Genomic DNA, 24190 nt, shown 5'->3' on the forward strand with positions numbered 1-24190 from the left:
ATCCAGAATACAATCCTCTACATGGTCCAGAATACAATCCAAGATTACTTTATGTATGAAGAAACTGGAAAATATGACCCAATCTCAAAACATAATTATCAGATACTTTATCCTAAGATGACCCAGATGTTGAAATTAGCAGATAAAATTTTAGAGCAGCTATTATAGTATATCATAAATATAACTGCTCAATGACGTAAAAGAAAATATTCTCATATTCAATGTAAAGAAAGGAAATTGCAGCAGGTAAGTAAAAACTACAAAAAAAGATTTAAGTAGAAATTCTAGAAATGAAAAAAATATAATATCTGAAATTAAAAATTCACAGGATAGAATGTGATTCCAGTCAGGAATTGGGTGTGCTTCCCATGCGAACCACCACAAAAAGACAAACCGACAATGGTTTTCAAATATTGGACAACAGTCGATGCAGTACAGTGATGTCTGAGAAGCAGCTTACTGCATGAAGGCAGTTTGCAAGCCACAGAGCAAAGAGGGGGAAACCAAACTGAGCATGACAGTCAATTTGAGTTGAAACAGCAATGAGAATTCACAAAAGTCAAGGTGGCTAAAGTTCACAGTGAAGAGTACTAGAGAGGAGAAAGCTTCATGAAGAGGAGAGAGATGCACAGAGAGAAAGCTCCAGAAATCTTCAGAGGTTCCCCTTGAAACTCCAGCTGAGTTCTGATCAGCACATGTGTGAGAGGAAACAACCTGGGCTAGAGAAAAGAACTACCAAAAGGTAATAGATGGAAAATTCTCCAGGGCTTACAGAGGGCCAGGAATAGTTTCAGTTCCCGCTGGAATCATAGGGAAAAAACCTTGTAGTACATAGGACATCAAGAAGAGAATTCAAAAAGGAAAGGGACAAAATTAGCCCTAGACTAAAGTTTACTCTGGTCCCACTTAACAAAGCCTAAAAAGCAAGCCCTGAAAAGATCAAACTATTTCTAAGTAACTTAACTGCACCCCAGTGCAATGCTCATGAAAATTTAAAAGAATACAAAAACACCAGAACCCAACAAAGTAAAATTCCAACATCTGGCATCCAGTCAAAATTACCAGACATGCAAGGCAGGAAAATACTACACACTGTGAAAAGAAAAATCAATTATGAGAAACAGATGCACAAGTGACACAAGTGATAGAATTAATAGGAGAGGATATTAAAACAGTTATTATAAATATATTTCTATATGTCCAAAGTAGAGGAAAGCATGAACATGTTAAAGAAAGGCATGGAAGATACAAAAAGACCCAAATAGAACTTGTAGAAATGAAAAGTACAATATCTTAAATACATGGGATGGGATTAACAGATTATATACTGCAGAACAAAAGACTAGTAAACTTAAGATGCAGCAATAGAAACTATAAAAAAAATGAAAGAAGAAACAGTTAAAAAAATCAACAAAGCAGCAGTGAGCTGTGGAACAACTTAAAGCAGCCTAATATACATGTAATTGGAATCCTCCAAAGGGAGCAGAGGGTAGGGCAAAAGAAATATTTGAAGAAATAATAGCCGACTTTTTTTTTTTACAAATCTGACAAAAACTATAAGCCCAAAGACCTAAGAAGATATTCTATATGATTTCTGAATGAAAATCAATGTGTTCATTTAGAAGAGATCTTTTTAGCTTGAGCATATACTACCAATCTTTTATCACATTATAAAAATGTGCATTGAGGGTTAGTTCAAACAGAAATAGCTTATGAAGAGAGACAGAAAAACAAGAACTTACCCTTCCCTTGACTCCCCATCTGATTTATCAGTTGAACTTGTAGAAGAACTTATCTCATCCTCAGATAGACAATGGATCAGTTTCTTCTCCTATTAATGTTTTAGAAAAACAAAAGTCTGCATGACAACCTAACTGGAATGTAATATGTAAAACAATCTCAGGTGCAATGTCTAGATACAATGTGTATCTAGGTGCAATTTAAAAGTTATTTTACCGAAATGATGGCCCAGTTCACCCATGAAGTGAAGCCTGAGGAACATCAAGACGAAGTTTTACATGGGTCTGAAGAGACTCAGCTGTAAATAAATTTCCCTTCCAGGGTAGAGTGGATTACTAGTTCTGGTGTTCCAACTCCCAAGCAGAGGCTTGCCCAGTAAGTACTACTGGCATTGTAAACTGGATCGAATGCCACCTAATCAAGGTAACCAAAGCTAGCTCACATGCAAGACCCTTTGTCAAACTGCTTTAAAGGATTACCTAATACGATTACACACAAACCTTAAAAATTTGGAAGATGGAAAAGGTGGTCTCAATTAGCGAAACAACTAAATGAATATTTTAAAAGAAAGGAATATTCATTACTTTCAAGGGCAGTAAGTCCTATTCTTAAATTACAACATGCTCCTCAAAATAATGTCAGAAACCAGAATACAGAAAAATAGATAATTATCCCCAGGTTATTATTACATAGAAAGGTGAACAATTGGAAAACTTGCAATTACCCATTTAGCCACCAGATGGTGCACCTACATCATCCATAGGAGAGAAGGTAAGTTAATTGGACGCCAATAGGAAACTGAGGAATGAGCAGCAAGTGAGAACTAAAATATACGGCCTGGCACTTGGGTTTATAGGCAACATGGCTGAATAAGCAATGTGTTGCCTAAAGGAAGCCCTTACGAAGTTTTCTTTCAAAGACTATCTAAGATAACCAAGCTATCAATTGTTTACAAAAATATCTGAAAAATTTACTCTATTATTTGCCAGTGCCTTTCCTTATCCAAGAGTGAAAAGGTGAAATTTAAGGTAAACCTGTCCCAGAAATAATTGGAGCTGGCACTTACGGAATTTACTGTTTTAGGCTTTCCAGATGTAGACATATCTTTGTGAGGAGTGAGGTGATGTACCTGAACAGCACTGCAGTCAGAAGAGAACTGTCGGGCAGAAACGGGCCGGCCTTCCTCTTGTGGTTTCCCTAGCCTTGCTGCGCTCACAGAATCTCTCTTCTCTGCAGGGCCTGAAAAAGCAATCACCCCCAGCAGTTTTTTGTGGTGGGCTGGTCTCAAGGAAAGAGAGCTGTGAACTGGATCAGAAAACCCCAGCAAGAGCCAGCCCAGGAGTAAAACAGATACCATCACTCTGGTGCCTAACACCTCAGCTCAAATTCCAGCTTTGGCACTACTGGTTTTGTGACCTTCGGCAAGCTGGTTAACCCCTCTGAGCCTGTTTCCTCAGATGCAAAATGAAGATAATAATTGTGCCTACCTTTGGTAGTTACTGTAAGTAGGAAACGAGACAATACCTTCAAGATGCCTATCATAATGCTTGAGACATAGTCAGCATTCAATAAATGAAAACTGCTAATATTATCTTTAGATAACAGTAATAGGAATGACCCCAGCCCTCAGCTCAGGGCAATGCCTTTCCCCTGCTTCGGCTTCTTCCTTCTGCTCCTGAGAAGAGACCATTTCCCTGACCAGCGGACACTGGACATGGAAATGAGTTAAACACTTACTTGGTTTCCTATCTGAAATCTCCCAGGAATTACTACCACCCAAAGCCCTCTTGCTCTCTTTTTAATATCCTCTTCCTCTGGTGATATAAGTTCCACATGCAACAGTCTATGCTGATTTTTTTTTAAGGCTTGACTAAGAAATTTTAAAAATTCCTCCAAATCAGTTTCCCAAATGGATTACTGATGCCTAAAAATGCTTAACACCTCACAGTAAGAACCAGGCCACATGTCCATGAGCCATACTAACAACCCCCAATAGGTGAGGGGAAGAAGACAACTTTACCTGCAGGAAACATCTCTTCCTGTGACTGCTTTAGTCGCCTCCTCTCTCTTGCTGATAATGGTCGATCCTTTTAAAGACAGTCAGAGTCACTTTCAATACTAGTCACTATTCTAAAACACCAGCAATGTGTGAAGTATCATTCAGCCCTACAGGAGAAGGCCTTGTACTAGTCTTGAAAGGAATGTGTCCATTTGAAAAGAGTCCACATCAGGGTTACAACCACTGGCTGGGAATGATCACAGCCCTCATTTCTGGGAAATACTCATTTTGGGGAGGGCAAATGGGAAATCTGTGTTTCCTGCAATCTACCTTAGTTAACTGCAAATCTACTGGAATGACCAGTCCCACCACTTGACTGAAAATCTATCCATTTTCAATTGAGGCTTCCACAGATTCTATGAATCTGTCCCTTCCAGTGTTTGGCAAAAAGGAAGGCTAAGATGTGATAACATAAAACTTCACAACATACTCAGGATTTTATAACTGAAAAGTTTAAAAGGTGGTTTTTAAAAATCCAACATATATTTCCACAAACCTTTGATGATGAGACCTCACTGTTCCTCGAACTGCTCACAGACCCAGTAACTGCTGTACTTTGGTTTTCAGCATCCTTTCGTATTGACGTGAAGTCTGTTTTTCCAACAGTGGGAAGAGAAGGCAAAAGTCGAGAAGGGACCTCTTGGAACTTAAAAAAATTTTTAAAAAGGAGGATGTTTTATTGTCAATTTCATATATAGCCACCTCCAAAGATTCCCCATCAGTAGGTCCCCTATGAGTCAGTGATTTTTCTCTCAAAAACTTCAAAAGATTGCTTTTTTAAAAAAGAGATCTCGCCAAAAGTGAATGACCATCTAAGAAGCTTATGGAGAGGGTGCCTGTGAAAATTACTTCAAGAAATAGGTGTTAGCATGATTTTGTGCAGAGGATGAGGAAGAAACTGTTTATCAATATAACACAGAAGGGATGAGAGATTTACTGTTGTTAGCCGAATGTTCCTTTAACTCTCAAAATTACCTGTCCATCTTTGCTGAGAAAGATAAAATCCTTACTCTGCTTCCAACTCACTGATATTTGAAAACGAGTATTTAGCATCTTGGCATTGTCACTCTTCTCTCTGTAAGTTCCTTATACTTTTAATGTGCCTTTTTGGTAACTGCTAACCATTCTAAATATAAACAGAGCTTCCCAAAGTTTACTTCCCAAGCAGCGGCACAATGACTTATTCCAAGAAGATTTCTGCCAACCTGTCTCTTTCCTCCACTGTGCTCAGTCTGTTCTCTTCTCTTCTGCCATCGCTGTCGCGACAGGGAGGGTTCAGACCCAGAGCTGTGGGGCTGTAATCCTGGGTAAATTCTGTGCTGTTTTTCTATAATACATTCATCAGCAACTCGACCCTTAAAAATAATAAAATGAAACAAAAACACAGAATGATAAAATAGCCTTTTGAACTTCCAAATGGCCCAAACCCACCATGCCTACTTTGAAAAGTTGTAAATGAAGAGGAGTCTGTCTTTTAAAATGAATGCTTATTTGCAATGCTGATAGGCAAAGACAAAATGCTGACATCAGTTATCCAAATATTGTTTTTTTTCTCTCTTTCCTCAATTAAGACTAAATAATTATTTTAATTAAATTACTCATTTTGTTATTAACCTGAAACTACTGAGGAAGGAAGGGAGGGAGGGAGGGAGGGAAGGAGGGAGGAAAAAACAAAGAAAGAAACTTTTGTAACTTTCAATAAGTTTTCTAATCAGAAAACTAACACATTTTAAATGAAATCCATTTTAAGACAAATTTGTTTCCCAAATAAGCATCAGTTATTTGGGTGTACCTTAAAAACAAAGTCAAGAGAACACAGAGTTTGGAGTAAGATGAACCAAAATATGCATGAAAGTTAATCTCTGAGACTCAGTTTCTCCATTTATAAAATGTGGATGATGCTACCACACTTTATATTATTGTTTGAGAATTAGAGAGATGGTGAACTAAAAATATTTAGGACTATGTCTGATACCTATTAGGTACTCCAACAATGGAGGCTATTACTAACAGTAGTAATGAAAAAATAAATTAACTTTTAAGTTATAAAGATCACTAGGGACTTAGTATTTTACTTTTAAAGCTGGCTTTAGAAACTAATGCATACTAATATTAAAATGAAATCGATTCTTATATTTATTTTGAACTTTTTCAACTATTGAAATATCTAGGTTTTCAAGTAGATGGACCCAGAGAATTGAATATCATTTGAACAATAAATTTTATCAAGAACCCACCATGTAGTACATTTTAGAAAGGAAAGCATACAATGCAATATTATTACAAGTTAAGAATGCTTTTTAATAGTCAATAGCAAGCATTAAGACAACATTTTTAGATACTCTGGCAAACACAAAATTGTGAATCCTGTAGGTAAAATAATTTTTAAATCTATTCTTTAAAGAGTACACCTAATATTGGACATAAAATAATTAAGAAAAATACATTAAATGACTAAATTTTACAACATTATTATATAATAAACTAGCTGAATAGAGAGACTAAAATAATAAACAACCAACTGATACAATTCTGAAGAGGGAAATAAATCTTTATTTCTATGTTGGTAATAAGTATGGGATCAAAATAAAGTTTACACACATACAAGAACGACAAGGAAAAAAATGACTTAAGGAGTTTCTCCATGGAATTTAAATGGTCCTAAAAAAAGCTGCTCTACTTTTATGAACATATAAATAGGACATGCTGGATATATATACACACACACACACACACACACATACACAGGATATGGTAGACATTAAATTGTATTTTTTTTTTTAACTGATTAAAATCCTGGTTATGAGAAGTAAATTTGATCAGGAACAACAGGAAGATGCCTGCTCTCACCACTTCTTCTATTCAACACTATATTAGAGGTTCTAGCTAGGGCAATTAGGCATGAAAAATTTTAAAAAGGCACCCAGATTGGAAATAAAAAACCAAAACTATCTCTATTTGTAGATGACAGGAGCATATACAAAAAAAATCCTAAGATGCCCTCTAAAAAAAAAAAAAGCAAAACAAAAAATCACTGTAGAATCAATAAATGAGTTCAGCAAAGTTGCAAGATATAAGATCAGTATACAAAAATCACTATATACTAGCAATGAACAATCTGAAAATGAAATTAAGAAAACAGTCCTACTTACAATAGCATCATAAAGAAAAAAATATTTAGGAAAAATTAAAGAAAAGAAGTATATGCCTTGTACATTGCAAACTACAAAACGTCGATGTAAGAAATTTTAAAAGATCTAAATAAATGAAAGACAAACCATGTTCATGGATTGGAAGATTAAATATCGTTAAGATAGAAAAACTCTCCAAATGATCTACAGATTCAATACAATCACTATCAAAATCTCAGCTGCCTTTTTTGCAGAAATTGACAAGCTGATCCTAAAATTCATGTGGAAATGAAGAAAACCCAGAAGAGTCAAAACAATCTTGGAAACTAAGAATAAAGTTTAAAAATTCTTGAAAAATAGGAATAAATTGGAGGACTCATGCTTACTATAAAGCTATAGTAATCACGGAAGTATGGTATAGCCATGAGGACAGACATATAGAACAAGGGAAATAACTGAGAGCCCAGAAATAAACCCTTACATTATGGTCAATGGATTACTGACAAGGGTGCCAAGACAATTCAATGGGGAAACAAAAGTCTTTTCCGTGAATGGTACTGCAACAACCAGATAGCCACATGCAAAAGAATGAAGTTGGGACCCGTTGCTCACACCATACACAAAAATTAACTCAAAAAAGTATCATAGATCTAAATGTAAGAGTTAAAATATAAGACTCAGAAGAATCATAGGTATAAATCTTTATGATCCTGTATTTGGCAATAGTTTCTTAGATATGACACCAAAAACATAAGCAACAAAAGAAAAAACAGACAAAATTGGACTCCATCAAAATAAAAAACTTATGTACATCAAAGGACACTCTAAAGAAAGTAAAGACAATCCACGGAAAGGGTAAAAACGGCGGTAAATTACGTATCTGATAAGAGACTTTTATCTACAATATATAAAGAACTCTTACTATCAACAACAAAAATACAAATAAACCAATTAAATATGAGAAAAGGATTTGAATAGACAACTCTCCAACGAAGATATATAAATGACCGATAAACACATGAAAAGATGCTCAGCATCATCAGTTGTTAGGGAAAAGAAAATTAAAACCACAATGAGATATCATTTCATAACCATTGTTTATATGTCTGCGATCAAAATGACAGACAGTAACAAGTGTTGGCATGGATGTGGAGAAACTGGAATCCCTGTACTCTTTTAGTGGAAATGTAAAATGGTACAGCCACTTTGGAAAACCAAATGGCAGATCCTCAAAAATTTAAACATAGAATTACCATGTAACCCAGGAATTCTAGTGCTAGGTATATACCCAATAGAACTGAAAACATGTCCACACAACGTGTTGTACATGAATGGTCACAGCAGCATTATCCATCATAGACAAAAAATGGAAACAACCCGAATGACCATCAACTGATGAACACATAAATGACCTATGGTAAATACCTACAGTGTAATTTATTTGGCAATAGAAAGGAATTAAATACTGATATATGCTACAACACAGATGAACCTTGAAAATATTATGCTAAGTAAAAGAAGCCAGACCATATATTATATGATTCCACTTATATGAAATATCCAGAATAGGCAAATTCATAGAGAGCGGCTGGGGAAAAGAGGTAATGGAGAGTGACTGCTAATGGGTAGAGGGTTTCTTTTTGGAGAGTTGAAAACATTTCAGAATTAGTGCTGATGATGATCAGATAATTTTGTTAGTATAAGAAGAACCACTGAATTGCATACCTTTAAAGTAAAAATAATCTAAAAATAAATAAATAAATCTGACTATAATTTGATAATCAAGTAGAATAAGCTAGACATAAAAAAAATATATCTATAAGGTAAGGTATAAGATTCCTGTGTCCAGGGAAAGCTACAGACTATATTTTGGTCTGTATATAATGCCTTTAAAATGACTACAGCATCATACCTGTACTCTTCCATAAAAACTAAACTTCCCTAAAAATAATTTAATATAAATTTATTTTAAAGTTTTTATATATTTACACAAAAGATGATATATTAAATATAAAAATATATTCAATATTAAATTAAATATATTAAATGACATGCTTTCATATATAAAAATGTAAAGAAACACAATACTTTCTCCCTAATCCTCAACTATTACTATGCTTCACCTAATTTGGGCTTCTTTCCAAGTTTAAGCGGAAGATAATTTTAAATTTTACTCTGAAAAGTCTCTTAGCATCAAATCCTTCTGAATTTTCCCTGCAAAATCCTTTTGTCCCTTTCTTTTTCTTCTTTCCTTCTTTATTCCTCGGTTCCAGCACATAAAATATTTTTTTCCAGTCTTTAAGTTAAGGAATCAGATCATTCCACTAACTTTTCAAATATAAGAGGGAATAACTGTATTTAAGGTGGAAATACACATGGCAGAATCATGTGTTCAAGGAGCATGATGTATATAATCTCTCAAATGTTTAGAAAATTAGTAGATAGATAGATTAATAGGTAGACAGATGAATAGACAGAATGATTATAGCAAACGTGGCAAAATGGTAAAATTGGTGATCTCATGCAAATTAAGACCACAATGAGATACCATCTAACACCAATTAGAATGGCTGCCATTAAACAAACAGGAAACTACAAATGCTGGAGGGGATGTGGAGAAATTGGAACTCTTACTCATTGTTGGTGGGACTGTATAATGGTTCAGCCACTCTGGAAGTCAGTTTGGCAGTTCCTTAGAAAACTAGATATAGAGTTACCATTCGATCCAGCGATTGCACTTCTCCCGGAAGATCAGAAAGCAGTGACACGAACAGATCTGCATGCCAATGTTCATAGCAGCATTATTCACAATTGCCAAGAGATGGAAACAACCCAAATGTCCTTCAACAGATGAGTGGATAAATAAAATGTGGTATATACACACGATGGAATACTACACGGCAGTAAGAAGGAACGATCTCGTGAAACATATGACAACATGGATGAACCTTGAAGACATAATGCTGAGCGAAATAAGCCAGGCACAAAAAGAGAAATATTATATGCTACCACTAATGTGAACTTTGAAAAATGTAAAACAAATGGTTTATAATGTAGAATGTAGGGGAACTAGCAATAGAGAGCAATTAAGGAAGGGGGAACAATAATCCAAGAAGAACAGATAAGCTATTTAACGTTCTGGGGATGCCCAGGAATGACTATGGTCTGTTAATTTCTGATGGATATAGTAGGAACAAGTTCACAGAAATGTTGCTATATTAGGTAACCTTCTTGGGGTAAAGTAGGAACAGGTTGGAAGTTAAGCAGTTATCTTAGGTTAGTTGTCTTTTTCTTACTCCCTTGTTATGGTCTCTTTGAAATGTTCTTTTATTGTATGTTTTTTTTTTTTTTTTTTTCATACAGTTGATTTAAAAAAGAAAGGAAAGTTAAAAAAAAAAAAGAAAAACAAGGAAAAAAATATGTAGTGCCCCCTTGAGGAGCCTGTGGAGAATGCCAGGGGTATTGGCCTACCCCACCTCGATGGTTGCTAACATGACCACAGACATAGGGGACTGGTGGTTTGATGGGTTGAGCCCTCTACCATAGGTTTTACCCTTGGGAAGACGGTTGCTGCAAAGGAGAGGCTAGGCCTCTCTATAATTGTGCCTAAGAGCCTCTTCCTGAATGCCTCTTTCTTGCTCAGATGTGGCCCTCTCTCTCTAGCTAAGCCAACTTGAAAGGTGAAATCACTGCCCTCCCCCCTACGTGGGATCAGACACCCAGGGGAGTGAATCTCCCTGGCAACGTGGAATATGACTCCCGGGGAGGAATGCAGACCTGGCATCGTGGGACGGAGAACATCTTCTTGACCAAAAGGGGGATGTGAAAGGAAATGAAATAAGCTTCAGTGGCAGAGAGATTCCAAAAGGAGCCGAGAGGTCACTCTGGTGGGCACTCTTATGCACACTTTAGACAACCCTTTTTAGGTTCTAAAGAATTGGGGTAGCTGGTGGTGGATACCTGAAACTATCAAACTACAACCCAGAACCCATGAATCTTGAAGACAGTTGTATAAAAATGTAGCTTATGAGGGGTGACAATGGGATTGGGAAAGCCATAAGGACCACACTCCACTTTGTCTAGTTTATGGATGGATGAGTAGAAAAATAGGGGAAGGAAACAAACAAACAAACAGACAAAGGTACCCAGTGTTCTTTTTTACTTCAATTGCTCTTTTTCACTTTAATTATTATTCTTGTTATTTGTGTGTGTGTGCTAATGAAGGTGTCAGGGATTGATTTCGGTGATGAATGTACAACTATGTAACGGTACTGTGAACAATCGAATGTACGATTTGTTTTGTATGACTGCATGGTATGTGAATATATCTCAATAAAATGAAGATTAAAAAAAAAAGAAAAAAAAATTGGTGATCTCAGTATCATGGGGCTGGGGTAGTTGGAGTTCTTGGCATGGGCTTTGTATTATTTTTGCAAATTTCCTGTAAGTTTGAAATTATTTCAAAATAAAAGGTTTAAGAGAAAAAAAAATATATATGTATATACATACAGTGAGCATGTTTCTGCCTACTACACCAATGCCAAATCTAAGAATGCCTCAGTTCCTCTCCTTTGGTTTCCTTTATATTTAAACTGGTATACAGAATAACTGATTTTTCCCAAAATGAGAACTAGTGTATAACCAAACAACCCACACCATTGTAACTGTCCTTTTCAGTCCTCCTCTGAAATGAACACCTCATACGTATCACTTACCTGGTCCTTTGGCTTTCGCTCTTTGCTTAGGGGCTGCAGAGACTTCACTGGGTCACTCCCTTCCCTGGTGGCATCAGAGCACCACGTGGGAATCAGGTTTTCAGAATGAACACTGGACTTAGTGTTATCTTGCAGCCTCTCCTCCTTCACTTGAGAAATAGTCCGTTTACCTTCTAGCTCATTAGAGGGATCTAGGTGTCTTGGTTGATTCTCCTGAACTAAGCCGTCATTCACAGAGTCCCTCCCTTCTGCAGGTACAATGTCAATATTTACCCTGCTGATAGTAGCTAGTGACTCTACGGTACTGTTCATGTCTGGTTTGCAAGGGTGGCCTTTCAGACTGGCAGAGGTCTTTGAGGAGCCAATGACCACAGGTTTCTCCTGGGACAAACATTCATCTTCACCCTGAGTGAAAACAAGCAGCACAGACTTCATGAGCATTTTGACAGTCCACTTTGGTTAAAGTAGGCTTAATGAATCCCTTTCACCAGCATTATTTCTTCACAATACAGAATTTAATTACACAACAAAATCTCTAGTAAAGCAAAATTATTTCACATAAAATAACTTTCTAAAGTAAGCCATCATATTAATATAGTATATGAAAATGTACTCTTCAAAAAGAAACATACCATTATGTATGTCTTGGAGCCCTCAGAGGAGTGTGGTTGGAGGCAGATTACTTCAATATTTGATTCAGCTTTCTCAGAAACCTCTGTAGCAACAGGCTTGGATTTAGAGTCACCATTTTTAACATTATTTTTGGAGGTTTTTCTTCATGAGGAGGAAAATATGAAGTTGTTAACATAAATATAATGAGAATTAAGGATTTTTATGTATAGGTGGAAATGTGTGTATACATTACACTCCCTTACATAACTGTTCCATTTATAGAGAACAGTCTTCTAAAAATCTAGGAGACATCCTACAAAACACCTGACTGGTACTCCTCCAAACAGTCAAGGTCATGAAAAACAAGAAAAGCCTGAGAAACTCTCACAGACCAATGTATTGTGGTATCTTGGATTGGATCCTGAAACAGAAAAAGGATACTAGCAGAAAAACCAGTGAAAGTCGAATAAAGTCCAGAATTTAGTTAACAGTAGAACCAAGGTTGATTTCTAAGTTTTGACAAATGTTCCACCGTAATGTAAGATGTCACCATTGGGAAAAACTGGATGAGGGGTATATACAAGAATTCTCTGTACTACCTTCTGCTGGTCTGAAGCTGTTATGTACCCCAGAGAAGTCTATGTTTTTCTTAACACATCCCTGTGTACGTAGAACTATTGTGGGTGAGACCTTTTGGTTAGATTATTTCAACTGAGATGTGACCCAGCCCATTCAAGGTGGGTCTTAATCCCTTTACTGGGGTCCTTAATAAGAAGAAAAAACTCAGAGAGTTCAGAGAGAGAAAGCCCCTGGAGTAGCCGAGAGAGCAAAGGAACCCAGAGAGAAGGACCAGCAGATGCCGGCCATGTGCCTTCCCATGTAACAGAGGTATCCCAGATGCTGGCAGCCTTTCCTCAGAGAAGGTATCCTCCTACCAATGCCTTAATTTGGACATTTTCAGGACCTAAGAACTGTAATTTGTAACTTAATAAATACCCATTGTAAAAACTAATCTATTTCTGGTATATTGCATTTTGGCAGTCAAGCAAACCAAAACACTACTTTTGCAACTTTTCCATAAATATAAAGGTATTTCAGAATTAAAAATTTATTTTAAAAATCTATGGGAAACTGCAAATACAGAAAATTTTCATGTTCAAGTTTCATATGTTTGTAATAATGACACACCGCTTTGCCAAATTTGAGAAGAAAAAGGATTGCTATACTCAGCCTTTACTTGCAGAGTAAAAGTGTACAGGAATAATATTACCGACTATTTTAGAGTATTTCTAAAATTGGCTGATGAAACCTTTGGAGAATCAAGGGGAACGTAGAGCCCAACACCACAGAAGGCCAAAGGTCTATTTGGTGGGAAATTACAGACAACATTACAAAAAGATGGTCCTTTTTTATCTCCTGAGGACTCTCGAGCATGTCTCCTCTCCTCCAAATTTAACAAGCCCCACAGCAAAAGAAGCCAAAGAGATCGTGAAGGTCTCATCCAGCCCTAAGTCTTGGATCCTGTCATTTATGACTCAGAACAGTGAAGGCAGAACCTGCAAATAAAAGAAAGGAATTCTTTTTCTCCTGAGGCATTTATATGAGTGAAGAGGGAACCTTCTGGATGTTCTCAGAAATTTGAGCACTATTCTTTAGATGTGACCATTACCTTACATAGTAAATAACGTAAAAGGTTACTGAGATAATCTCTCATTTTAATATGGTTTCTAAATCTTATATCCTTGTAAAAGAAATATATTCTATGCATGTTGGAACCTGCTAAGGAGTATTATAGGGGATTCTCTATGTGGTTCTCTAGATTTCTCATTTAGCAAATAATAAGTTAAATGTGAACATATATTCTAGCCATACAATGTTATCTTGTAGTTCATGTTTAAAAAAAAACTTACCATAAATTCTCATATATAAAAATTATAGAAGCTACCTTCTTTTACTCCATTTACTTAGCCCAGCTGTTTGCAAGGGAAGTAACTTACGCCTTTGTGGCCTCCAAAAACAAGGAGATTTGGCGCTTTATGTAAGGCTGCCTCAGGATGCTCCTCACAGAGGGTCTTTCTTCAGGCCTTTTGCTCAACATTGTTCTTATCAATTCCACCAGCTCTGGGCTGTAATCTTTTGGCATGGGGGGCAGCTACAAAGAGAAGTAAGACCATAGTTATGAATTAATGGTCCTGTAAAGCACAGAAAGAAAAGACAGAGGCTTCCCAAAATTTATTTAAAGTCACATATCCACATAAGCAGAAAACAACCAGCATATCAGTCTACACAAAGCAGTCTAGTGACCTGATTATAATAGCAAATTATAAAAGTGTAAAAGAATATCCTTCAACCCAGCCGTCCCATCTGAAGACTATCCCCTTCAGAAATAGGAGCATGAGTTCCTAAAGATTTATGTAACAGATATTCACTACAAAATTGTATAGCAATGCAGCTTACAAGGGGTGACAGTGTGATTGTGAAAGCCCTGTGGATCAGTTTTTTTATCCAGTGTATGATGGATGAGTAGAAAAATGGCAACAAAAAACTAAATGAAAAATAGGGTGGGGGGGTGAATTGGGTGTTCTTTTTCACTTTTATTTTTCGTTCTTTTTTTCACTTTTTCTGGTACAAGGAAAATGTTCAAAAAATAGATTGGGGTGATGAATGCACAACTATATGATGGTACTGTGAACAACTGATTGTATGCTTTCGATGACTGTACGATATTTGAATATATCTTAATAAAAATGAATTAAAAAAACATATTCAATATGCTCAATGACTTAAAGGAAAACACGGAAAAAAAGCTAAAGGATATCAGGAAGACAATGAATGAACAATATGATCATCTCAATAAAGAGACAGAAATTTTTAAAAGGAACCAAACAGAAATATTTGTGTTGAAGACCACAACCAAAATTAAAAATTCCCTAGAGGCTATCAACAGCAGATTAGAGCTGGCAGAAGAAAGAAATCAATGAATTTGAAGATAAGGCAATTTAAATGATTCAAGTTGAGGAGGAGAAAGAAGAATGAAAAAAGTGAACACACAGACATCTGCACACCATTGTTCACAGTGGCATTATACACAACTGCCAAAAGATGGAAACAATCCAAGTGTCCATCAACCAATGAATGGATACACAAAATGTGGTATATTCATTTGATCTAATATTATTTAGCAGTAAGAAAGAATGAAGTCCTGAAGCTTACAACAACATGGATGAATCCTGAGGACATAATGCTGAGTGAAATAAGTCAGACACAAAAAGGACAAATATACTGTGATCTCATAATATGAACTAATTATAAGTAAACTCATAGGCATAGAATCTAGAATACAGGTTACCAGGAAATAGAATGAGGCTAAAGAATTGGGAGTGGTTACTTAATATATGCACAATGTTTAACTAGATTGAGCTTAAATGTTTGGAAATGCACAGAGGTGATGGTAGCACATCATGGTGAGAATAATAAACAGTGCTAAATGGCAAGTGAATGTGGTGGGAAGGGGAAGTTTAGAGTCATGTATGTCACCAGAAGGAAAGTTGAAGGATAAAATATGGGAATGTATAACACAGTGAACCCTGTGGTGGACAATGCCCTTGATTAACTGTACAAATATAAGAGTTTTTTATGAGCTAGAACAAATGCATGACACTATTGGAAGGAACTAGCCATAGAGAGGTTTATGGGGAAAAATGTACCAGTTGCAAACTATGGACTATAGTTAACAGTAATATTTTAATACTCTCATCAATAGTAACAAATACACTACACCAATACTATGGGTCAATAATGGGGGGGATAAGGGGTATGGGAGAATTGGGTTTTCTTTTTTATTTTTATTTCCTTTCTGGAGACATGGAAGGTCCCCTGGCTCGATAGATTATACATAGGGCCCATTTCCTAAAATCTGGAAGCCTGAAGGTGGGCTCCGGGCTAGGAAAAGGCCAAAAGGTTTGCATATCTGAAAGCAGACTGCAATTTAGATGAGGGAATAGTCTCTGAGCTCCTGCTGGGCTCCTTCTTTGCTCCTGTCTCCTGCCCCCACTGTTTCCTGTCTAGCCCCCAAAGAAATTGTCCCTTAAGACTAAAGATATGTAAACACACCTCATGGCTTTAGAAAAAATGTACCCTCCCTGGATACCTGAAAAGAGTCACGTAGGAAACTACCTTGTATGCTATAAAGACCTGTAGAAATGAGTAGAATAAAACTTTCCTTTGCATGAACACTGAAGACGGAGTGTGCTCCCCTTATTTCACAATGAAAATGTTCTAAAATTGATCATGGGGTTGTACGTGCAACTATGTGATCATGTTACTGTGAGCCAATGATTGCACTGTGTGTGAAAATATCTCAATAAAAAACATTTACATGTTAAAAAAATTGAAATCATACAATATATCTTCTCTGGTCACAATGGAATGAAAGTAGAAATCAAAAGCAGAAGGAAAACTGGAAAATTCACAAATATGTGGAAATTAAACAACACATTTTTCAATAATCAATGGTCAAAGAAGAAATCATAAGGTAAATTAGGATATATCTTAAGGTGAATAAAAATGAAAACACAACATGGAAAAACTTACGGGATCCAGCAAAGGCAGAGTTGAGAGGGAAATATATAGCTCTAAATGCTAATTTTAAAAAAGAAGAAATATCTCAAATCAAAGACCTAACCTCACAACTGGAAAAAGTAGGAAAAGAAGAGCAAATCAAACCCAAAGCCAGCAGAAGGAAGGAAATAACAAAGATGAGAGCAGAGATAGAGAATTAAGAAAAAAACAGAAAACAAAACAAAAAAAGAAAAAAAAGAGAAAATCAACAAAACCAAAAGTTGGTTCTTTGAAAAGATCAATAACATTGACAAACTTTTAGCTAGACTGACAAAAAAAAAGAGAGATGATGCAAATAATTAAATTCAGAAATGAAAGGGCAACATTACTACTGACCCCAAAGAAACTAAAAAGGATTATAAGAGGATATTATGAACAATTGTATGTCTAAGATAGATAACCTAACATAACATGAAATGGACAAATTCCCAGAAAAACACAAAGTACCTATACTGTCTCAAGAAGAAACAGAAGGTTGGGCAAGATGGCGGCATAGACAGGAGTGGAAGCTAAGTAGTCCCCCTGGAACAACTACAAAAAACCAGAAACGACTAGTAAATAATCCAGAATAACCGTAGGGGGACAAATGAGACCATCCACTCATCATACACCAACCTGAATTGGGAGGAATGCCTGAGAACACAGCCAAAATCTGTAAGTAAAACCTGCGGATCCAAGTCACGAGACCCCTTCCCCCATAGCCCGAGCTGCAAAGCCTCGTGGTGCCAGAGAGAAGCTCTCTCCCAGCAAGCTAATATAGCTCAGCTGAGCTCCAACTGGGGTTTTAAGTAGCGAGTGTGAACTGCTCACTACAGGTACGAATCCCCAAAAAACAAACAGAGGCATTGGGTGACGACTGATCTTGGAGAGCCGGAGGGTCACCTTGGACTGGGTCTGAAGGGGACTATCTGTTTCTTTTTCGGCTCAGTGGAGAAAGCCCCAGTCATTTTCAGTTTCCAGGGCTGTGACTCAGGGAAGGGTGGAGACAGCACAAGCAGAGAGAGAAACCATTGAAATGCTAATGACACCTCCTAGGGGGTCTATCTTCTCTAAGAGGAAAGGGGTGGGGACCTTTCCATTCAGAACCAGACCCCAGAGCCTGGGGGATCACGGCCACACCTCCTCACACCAGTCAAGAATTATAGGCTAACAGGCGCCACCTGCTGGGCAGAAAAGCACAGTGACCTGAGGCATCACAGGGTATATCAATTTTCTAAGACACACCCTCAGGGAAACCACATACTGAATATTTCTTCCCTCTGGGACCTGAGCCTGTTCTGGTCTGGGAAAACCTGATTGGGGTAACCAAGGAAACCATGCCTAGACAACAGAAAATTACAACCTACACTAAGAAAAACAAAGTTATGGCCCAGTCAAAGGAACAAACATATAATTCAGCTGAGACACAGGAATTTAAACAACTAATGCTAAATCAATTCAAAAAGTTTACAGAAGATTTCGCAAAAGAGATAGAGGCTGTAAAGAAAACACTGGGCATACATAAGGCAGAAATCAAAAGTTCAAAAAAACAACTAGTAGAATCTATGGAAATGAAAGGCACAACACAAGAGACAAAAGACACAATGGAAACATACAACAGCAGATCTCAAGAGGCAGAAGAAAACACTCAGGAACTGGAGAACAAAACACCTGAAAGCCTACACGCAAAGGAGCAGATGGAGAAAAGAATGAAAAAATATGAGCAACATCTCTGGGAACTTAAGGATGAAACAAAGTACAAGAATGTACGTATCATTGGTGTCCCAGAAGGAGAAGACAAGGGAAAAGGGGCAGAAGCAATATTAGAGGAAATGATTAATGAAAATTTCCCATCTCTTATGAAAGACATAAAATTACAGATCCAAGAAGCGCAGCATACTCCAAACAGAATAGATCTGAATAGGCCTACACCAAGACACTTAATAATCAGATTATCAAACATCAAAGACAAAGAGAGAATCCTGAAAGCAGCAAGAGAAAAGCGATCCATTACATACAAAGGAAGCTTAATAAGACTTTGTGCGGATCTCTCAGCAGAAACCATGGAGGCAAGAAGGAAGTGGTGTGATATATTTAAGATACTGAAAGAGAAAAACCGCCAACCAAGAATCCTATATCCAGCAAAGCTGTCCTTCAAATATGAGGGACAGCTCAAAATATTTTCTGACAAACAGACAATGAGAGACTTTGTGAACAAGACACCCGCCCTACAGGAAATACTAAAGGAGCACTACAGAGTGATAGGAGACAGGAGTGCGTGGTTTGGAACATAATTTTGGGAGATGGTAGCACAACAATGTAAGTACACTGAACAAAGATAACTATGAATACGGTTGAGAGAGGAAGGTGGGGAGCATGTGAGACACAAGAAAGGAGGACAGATAAAGACTGGGACTGTGTAACTTGGTGAAATCTAGAGTATTCAACAATTGTGATAAAATATACAAATATGTTCTTTTTACGAGGGAGAAGAAGCAAATGTCAACCTTGCAAGGTGTTAAAAATGGGGAGGCATTGGGGGAGGGATGCAATCAGCATAAACTAGAGACTGTAACTAATAGAATCATTATATTATGCTTCCTTTAATGTAACAAAGGTGATATACCAAGGTAAATGCAGATAAGAGGGGGAGATAGGGGAGGCATGTTAGACACTTGATATTGGTGGTGGTGTCTGACTCTTTACTCTACTTTGATTTAAAGGTTATTTTTCCTTTTGCTGCTTCCTAGCTGTCATTTTTTTTTCCTCTTTCTTTCGCCTCTCTACCTTCTTTGACTATCCCTCCTGCCTTGTGGAAGAAATGTAGATGCCCTTATATAGATAGTGGTGAAGGTGGTGAACACATAAATGTATGACCATGCAGAGAACCATCAATTATTTACTTGGGATGGAATGTATGGTGAGTGAACAAAACTATATTAAAAAAGAAAAAAAAAATAGGTTGATGACAAAACCTCGAGGGCAATATACTGAGTGAAATAAGCCAGACACATAAGGACAATTATTGCAGAGTCTCACTGATAGGAACTAATTATAATATGTAAACTCCTAGACATGAAATATAAGGTACCAAGATATAGGATGAGGCTTAAGAATGGGGAGTGGTTGCTTAGTATGAGCAGAATGTTCAATTAGGATGAACTTAAATGTTTGGAAATGAACAGGGGTGTTGGTAGCAAGACGTGAGAATAACTAACAGCGCCGAATGGCGTGTGAATGAGGTGGAAAGGGTAAGCTCAGAGTCATATATGTCACCAGAAGGAAAGTTGGAGGTCAAAAGATGGGAATGTATAAAACTGAATCCTATGGTGGGCAATGTTCATGATCAACTGTACAAATACTAGAACTCGCTTCCATGAACCAGAACAAATGTATGACAATACAATTAGAAGTTAATAATACAGGGGCATATAGGGAAGAAATATATACCTATTGCAAACTATATACTACAGTTAGTGGTATTTCAACATTTTTTCATAAACAGTAACAAATGTACTATACCAATACTACGAGTCAACAATTGAGGGAGGTTGGTTAGGGATGGGGGAGGATTAGAGTTTCCTTTTCTTTTTTTCATCTTTCACTTTTATTTCTTGTCTGGAGTAATGAAAAGTTTCTAAAAACTGAACAAAAATTAAGTGTGGTGATGGATGCACAGCTGTATGAGGGTACCCAGAGGCAAGTGATTGTACACTTTGGATCTTTGGATAATTTTATGGTATCTGAACAATCTCAATAAAAATGAAAAAAAAAAAAAAAAAAAAAAGAAACAGAAGGTAACAAAAGATGATGAATAACAAGTAAAAAGATGGAATCAGTCATCAAAAACCTCCCAACAACTTTTGTTAGCTTTCCCAGTGGAGAAGGCTAATCAGTGGACCAACATCCGTTGTTTAGAAAGAATGCACTCCTCATGGTATACCTATACAAACAGACAGTGATCAGGGAACCCCCTTCACTGGACAAATAACCCAAGCATGGGCTGTGAACTATAACAATGGACTACAAGGTTGTAGGAGTCCCTAGATGACTGAACCCCACACCAGGAGGTACAGCCCCGCTCCTACTGAATTGCTAATGGCAGGACCAATGCAAGCATTGAGAATCCAAATTAAAGGGCCGGCCACCTTACAGCCTAAGCAGGGAAATAATAATAATTTGTTGTTGCCTGTGCCTCAGACCATAAAAAAAAAAAAAAAAAAGTGGAAAACAAGGTCAATTGGACTTAGTTTTGGCCTATGCAGCTGTGTTGGTTAGGAACCCTAAGTCCTTGTGGTATAGGAATTACCCAAAATATTGTAATCCAATCCAGGGCCTCCTATTCCCACAGGAACTTTATGCATAACTATGTGGACCCCTCTTAAGCCCAAATTAACGACTGATGTAATGGTAAAAGACTCTCAAAATTTACAGGAGGAGAATATCTGATCTTTAAAGCCTCCCCATAATGTTCCTCTGCCCAGTAACTTATTATCAAACAATGGAACTCTAGCATGCATATTGTTAGATAAGCAGCATTATCCGTTATTGTTCCCCATAAACATCTTTCTTTTCACCCATAGTGCCCTAACAAACACCTTCCTACAGTGGGCTCTGGCAATAACTCATGCCCATAATTGAACCCAATGTTGAGTTTGCATGGACCTACCATCTTCAGGTGCTACTGGCCTTCCTTGGACTGTGACCCCTTCGAATTGGACTGTGTGGAACACCCTGCTGGTGTGGCAGAAATCAGCAATTATCAGTAGACCCCTTGTCTACATGGTTTAATTCCCTTTCTTAACCATGGCGGCATCTTTGTGGAGTTGTTATTTCTGTGGGGGGCACTTCTAGTGTTCTGTTGTCTCTTACACTGTTGTTGTGGAATATGGATGCAATGTTGGTCCTATGGCCAACATAGTCTCCTGCATGGGGGTGGAAATGCAGAAATAGTGAAAACGAGTTATTTCACGTGGCCGCCTACTTGACCAGAACAGAAATTAAAAGTTATCATACCTCCCCAGGGGAGGAAAAATATGTATCGTAAACAAAGCATTGAAACTCCCTTCCCCTGATCACTGTTGACAACAAATCCCCACATCCCTGTGTCACAAGACCCTGCCAAAACTCTGTTCTCACAACCTATGGAATGTCCTGGTCCTCCAACCCTTATAAACCACTCCCTGCCTCTTGGCACCCCCTGCTTTGTGAAGCGCTAACTTCCATCTTTCCTGGCCAACCGCCACCATGGAACAATCATCTCCTGTCAGTAAGCCCTATTAAACTCATGTCTAACTCCCAGCGGGGGCGGGGGGGGGGGGCGGAATCTCCCAATGAAGAAAAGTCCAGGACCAGATGGTTTCACTGGTAAATTTTCCCAAATATTCAAGAGCAATTAAACACACTTTTTCCAAAAAACTGAAGAGGAACAAATAGTTCCTAACTCATTCTATGAGGCCAGCATCACCCTAATAGCAAAGCCAGAAAACAAAACCACAAGAAAAGAAAATCACAGACTAATAAACCTTATGAATATAGATACAAAAGTCTTCAACAAAATACTAGCAAACTGAATCCAGTAGCATATTAAAAGAATATACCAATGATCAATCAGATTTATCCCAGGTATGCAAGAGTAGTTCAATATAAGGAAATTAATTAATGTAATATACCACATTAGTACAATGAAGGAAAGAATCCACATGATCATCTTAATGGACACAGAAAAGCATTTGACAAAATCCAGCAGCCTTCCTTGATAAAAACAATTAGAAAACTAAAAGTAGACAGAAACTTCAACATGATAAAGGCACATATGAAAAACCCACTGCTAACATCATACTCAGTGGCCGAAGACTGAAAGCTTCCCCCCTAAGACTGAAAGCTTCCCCCCTAAGATGAGGAACAAAACAAGGATGCCCACTGTCACCACTGTTATTTAACTTTGTATTACAGGTTCTAGCAAGAGTAATTAGGCAAGAAAAAGAAACAAAAGGCATCCAAATTGGAAAGGAAGAAGCAGAATGCTTCCCTATATATAGAAAATCCTGAAAAATCCACAATAAAGCTACTAGAGATAATAAAAAATTCAGCAAAGTGGCAAGGTACAATACCAACACGGAAAAATCAGTAGTGTTTCTATACACTAGTAATGAACAAACTGAAATCAAGAAAAAATTCCATGTACAATAGCAACTAAAGGAGCCAAATATCTAGGAATAAATTTAACCAAGGATGTTAAGGACTTGTACTTGGAAAACTAAAAACCATTGCTAAAAGAAATCAAAGAAGACCTAAGTAAACAGACATTTATGGAATAGAAGACTAAATATTGCTAAGATGTTAATTCTACCCAAAGTAATTTACAGATTCAATGCAATCCCAATCCCAATTCCAACAGAAATGGAAAAGCCAATCATCAAATTTATTTGGAAGGGTAAGGGGCCCCTAACAGTCAAAAACATCTTGAAAAAGAAGAACAAAGTTGGAGGACTCACACTTTCTGACTTTAAAGCATATTACAAACTACAGTAGTCAAAATAGCATGGTACTGGAATAAAGATAGATATATTAACTACTGGAATCAAACTGGGAGTTCAGAAATAGACCCTAAATCTGTGGCCAACTGATTTTTGACAAGGCTGCCAAGTCCACTGTCCTAGTTTGTATATATTATGTCCCCCAGAAAAAGCCATGTTTGTTGATGCAATCTCGTGGGGGCAGACATATTAGTGTTGATTAAGGTAGAACGTTTGGATTAGGTTGTTTCCATGGAGATGCGCCCCACCCAACTGTGGGTGATAACTCTGATTGGATAATTTCCATGGAGGTGTGGCCCTGTCCATTCAGCATGGGCCTTGATTAGTTTACTAGAGCCCTACATAAACTCAGACAAAAGGAGCAAACTTGCTACAGCCAAGAGGGACACTTTGAAGAATGCACAGGAGCTGAGAGAGAAAATGAAGCTTGCAGAGCAACATTTTGGAGACAGCCTTTGAAAGCAGACTTTTGTTCCAGAGAAGCTAAGAGAGGACAAATGCCCCAAGAGCAACTGAGAGTGACATTTTGAAGAGGAGCTGCAGCCTAAAGAGGAATGTCCTGGGAGAAAGCCATTTTGAAACCAGAACTTGGAGCAGATGCCGGACACGTGCCTTCTCAGCTAACAAAGGTTTTCTGGACACCAATGATCTTTCTCCAGTGAAGGTACCTGATTGTTGACACCCTATCATAGACACTTTATGGCCTTAAGACTGTAACTTTGTAACCAAATAAACCCCCTTTATAAAAGCCAGTCCATTTCTGGTGTTTTGCATTCTGGCAGTATTAGCAAACCA

At 37.4% G+C, this 24190-nt stretch overlaps 1 protein-coding gene across 5 annotated transcripts in view; it reads right to left on the reverse strand.

Annotated features, from left to right (window-relative positions):
* Positions 1–24190, reverse strand: part of NEK4 (NIMA related kinase 4) — a 100967-nt gene that overhangs the window by 56978 nt on the left and 19799 nt on the right. For 4 of the 5 annotated variants that reach the window (XM_037798088.1, XM_037798079.1, XM_037798107.1 and 1 more), the window contains exons 5-12: positions 14255–14409; positions 12278–12419; positions 11646–12050; positions 5005–5154; positions 4296–4445; positions 3761–3827; positions 2870–2979; positions 1743–1831 (exon numbers count right to left, since the gene is read on the reverse strand). In XM_037798088.1, coding sequence (XP_037654016.1) covers positions 1743–1831; positions 2870–2979; positions 3761–3827; positions 4296–4445; positions 5005–5154; positions 11646–12050; positions 12278–12419; positions 14255–14409 — 1268 coding nt within the window. The remainder of the gene's footprint in view (positions 1–1742; positions 1832–2869; positions 2980–3760; positions 3828–4295; positions 4446–5004; positions 5155–11645; positions 12051–12277; positions 12420–14254; positions 14410–24190) is intronic. The other variant, XM_037798100.1, reaches the window with a different exon arrangement.

Source organism: Choloepus didactylus, chromosome 1 (assembly GCF_015220235.1).
Source record: "Choloepus didactylus isolate mChoDid1 chromosome 1, mChoDid1.pri, whole genome shotgun sequence".
NCBI classification, from domain to species: domain Eukaryota; kingdom Metazoa; phylum Chordata; class Mammalia; order Pilosa; family Megalonychidae; genus Choloepus; species Choloepus didactylus.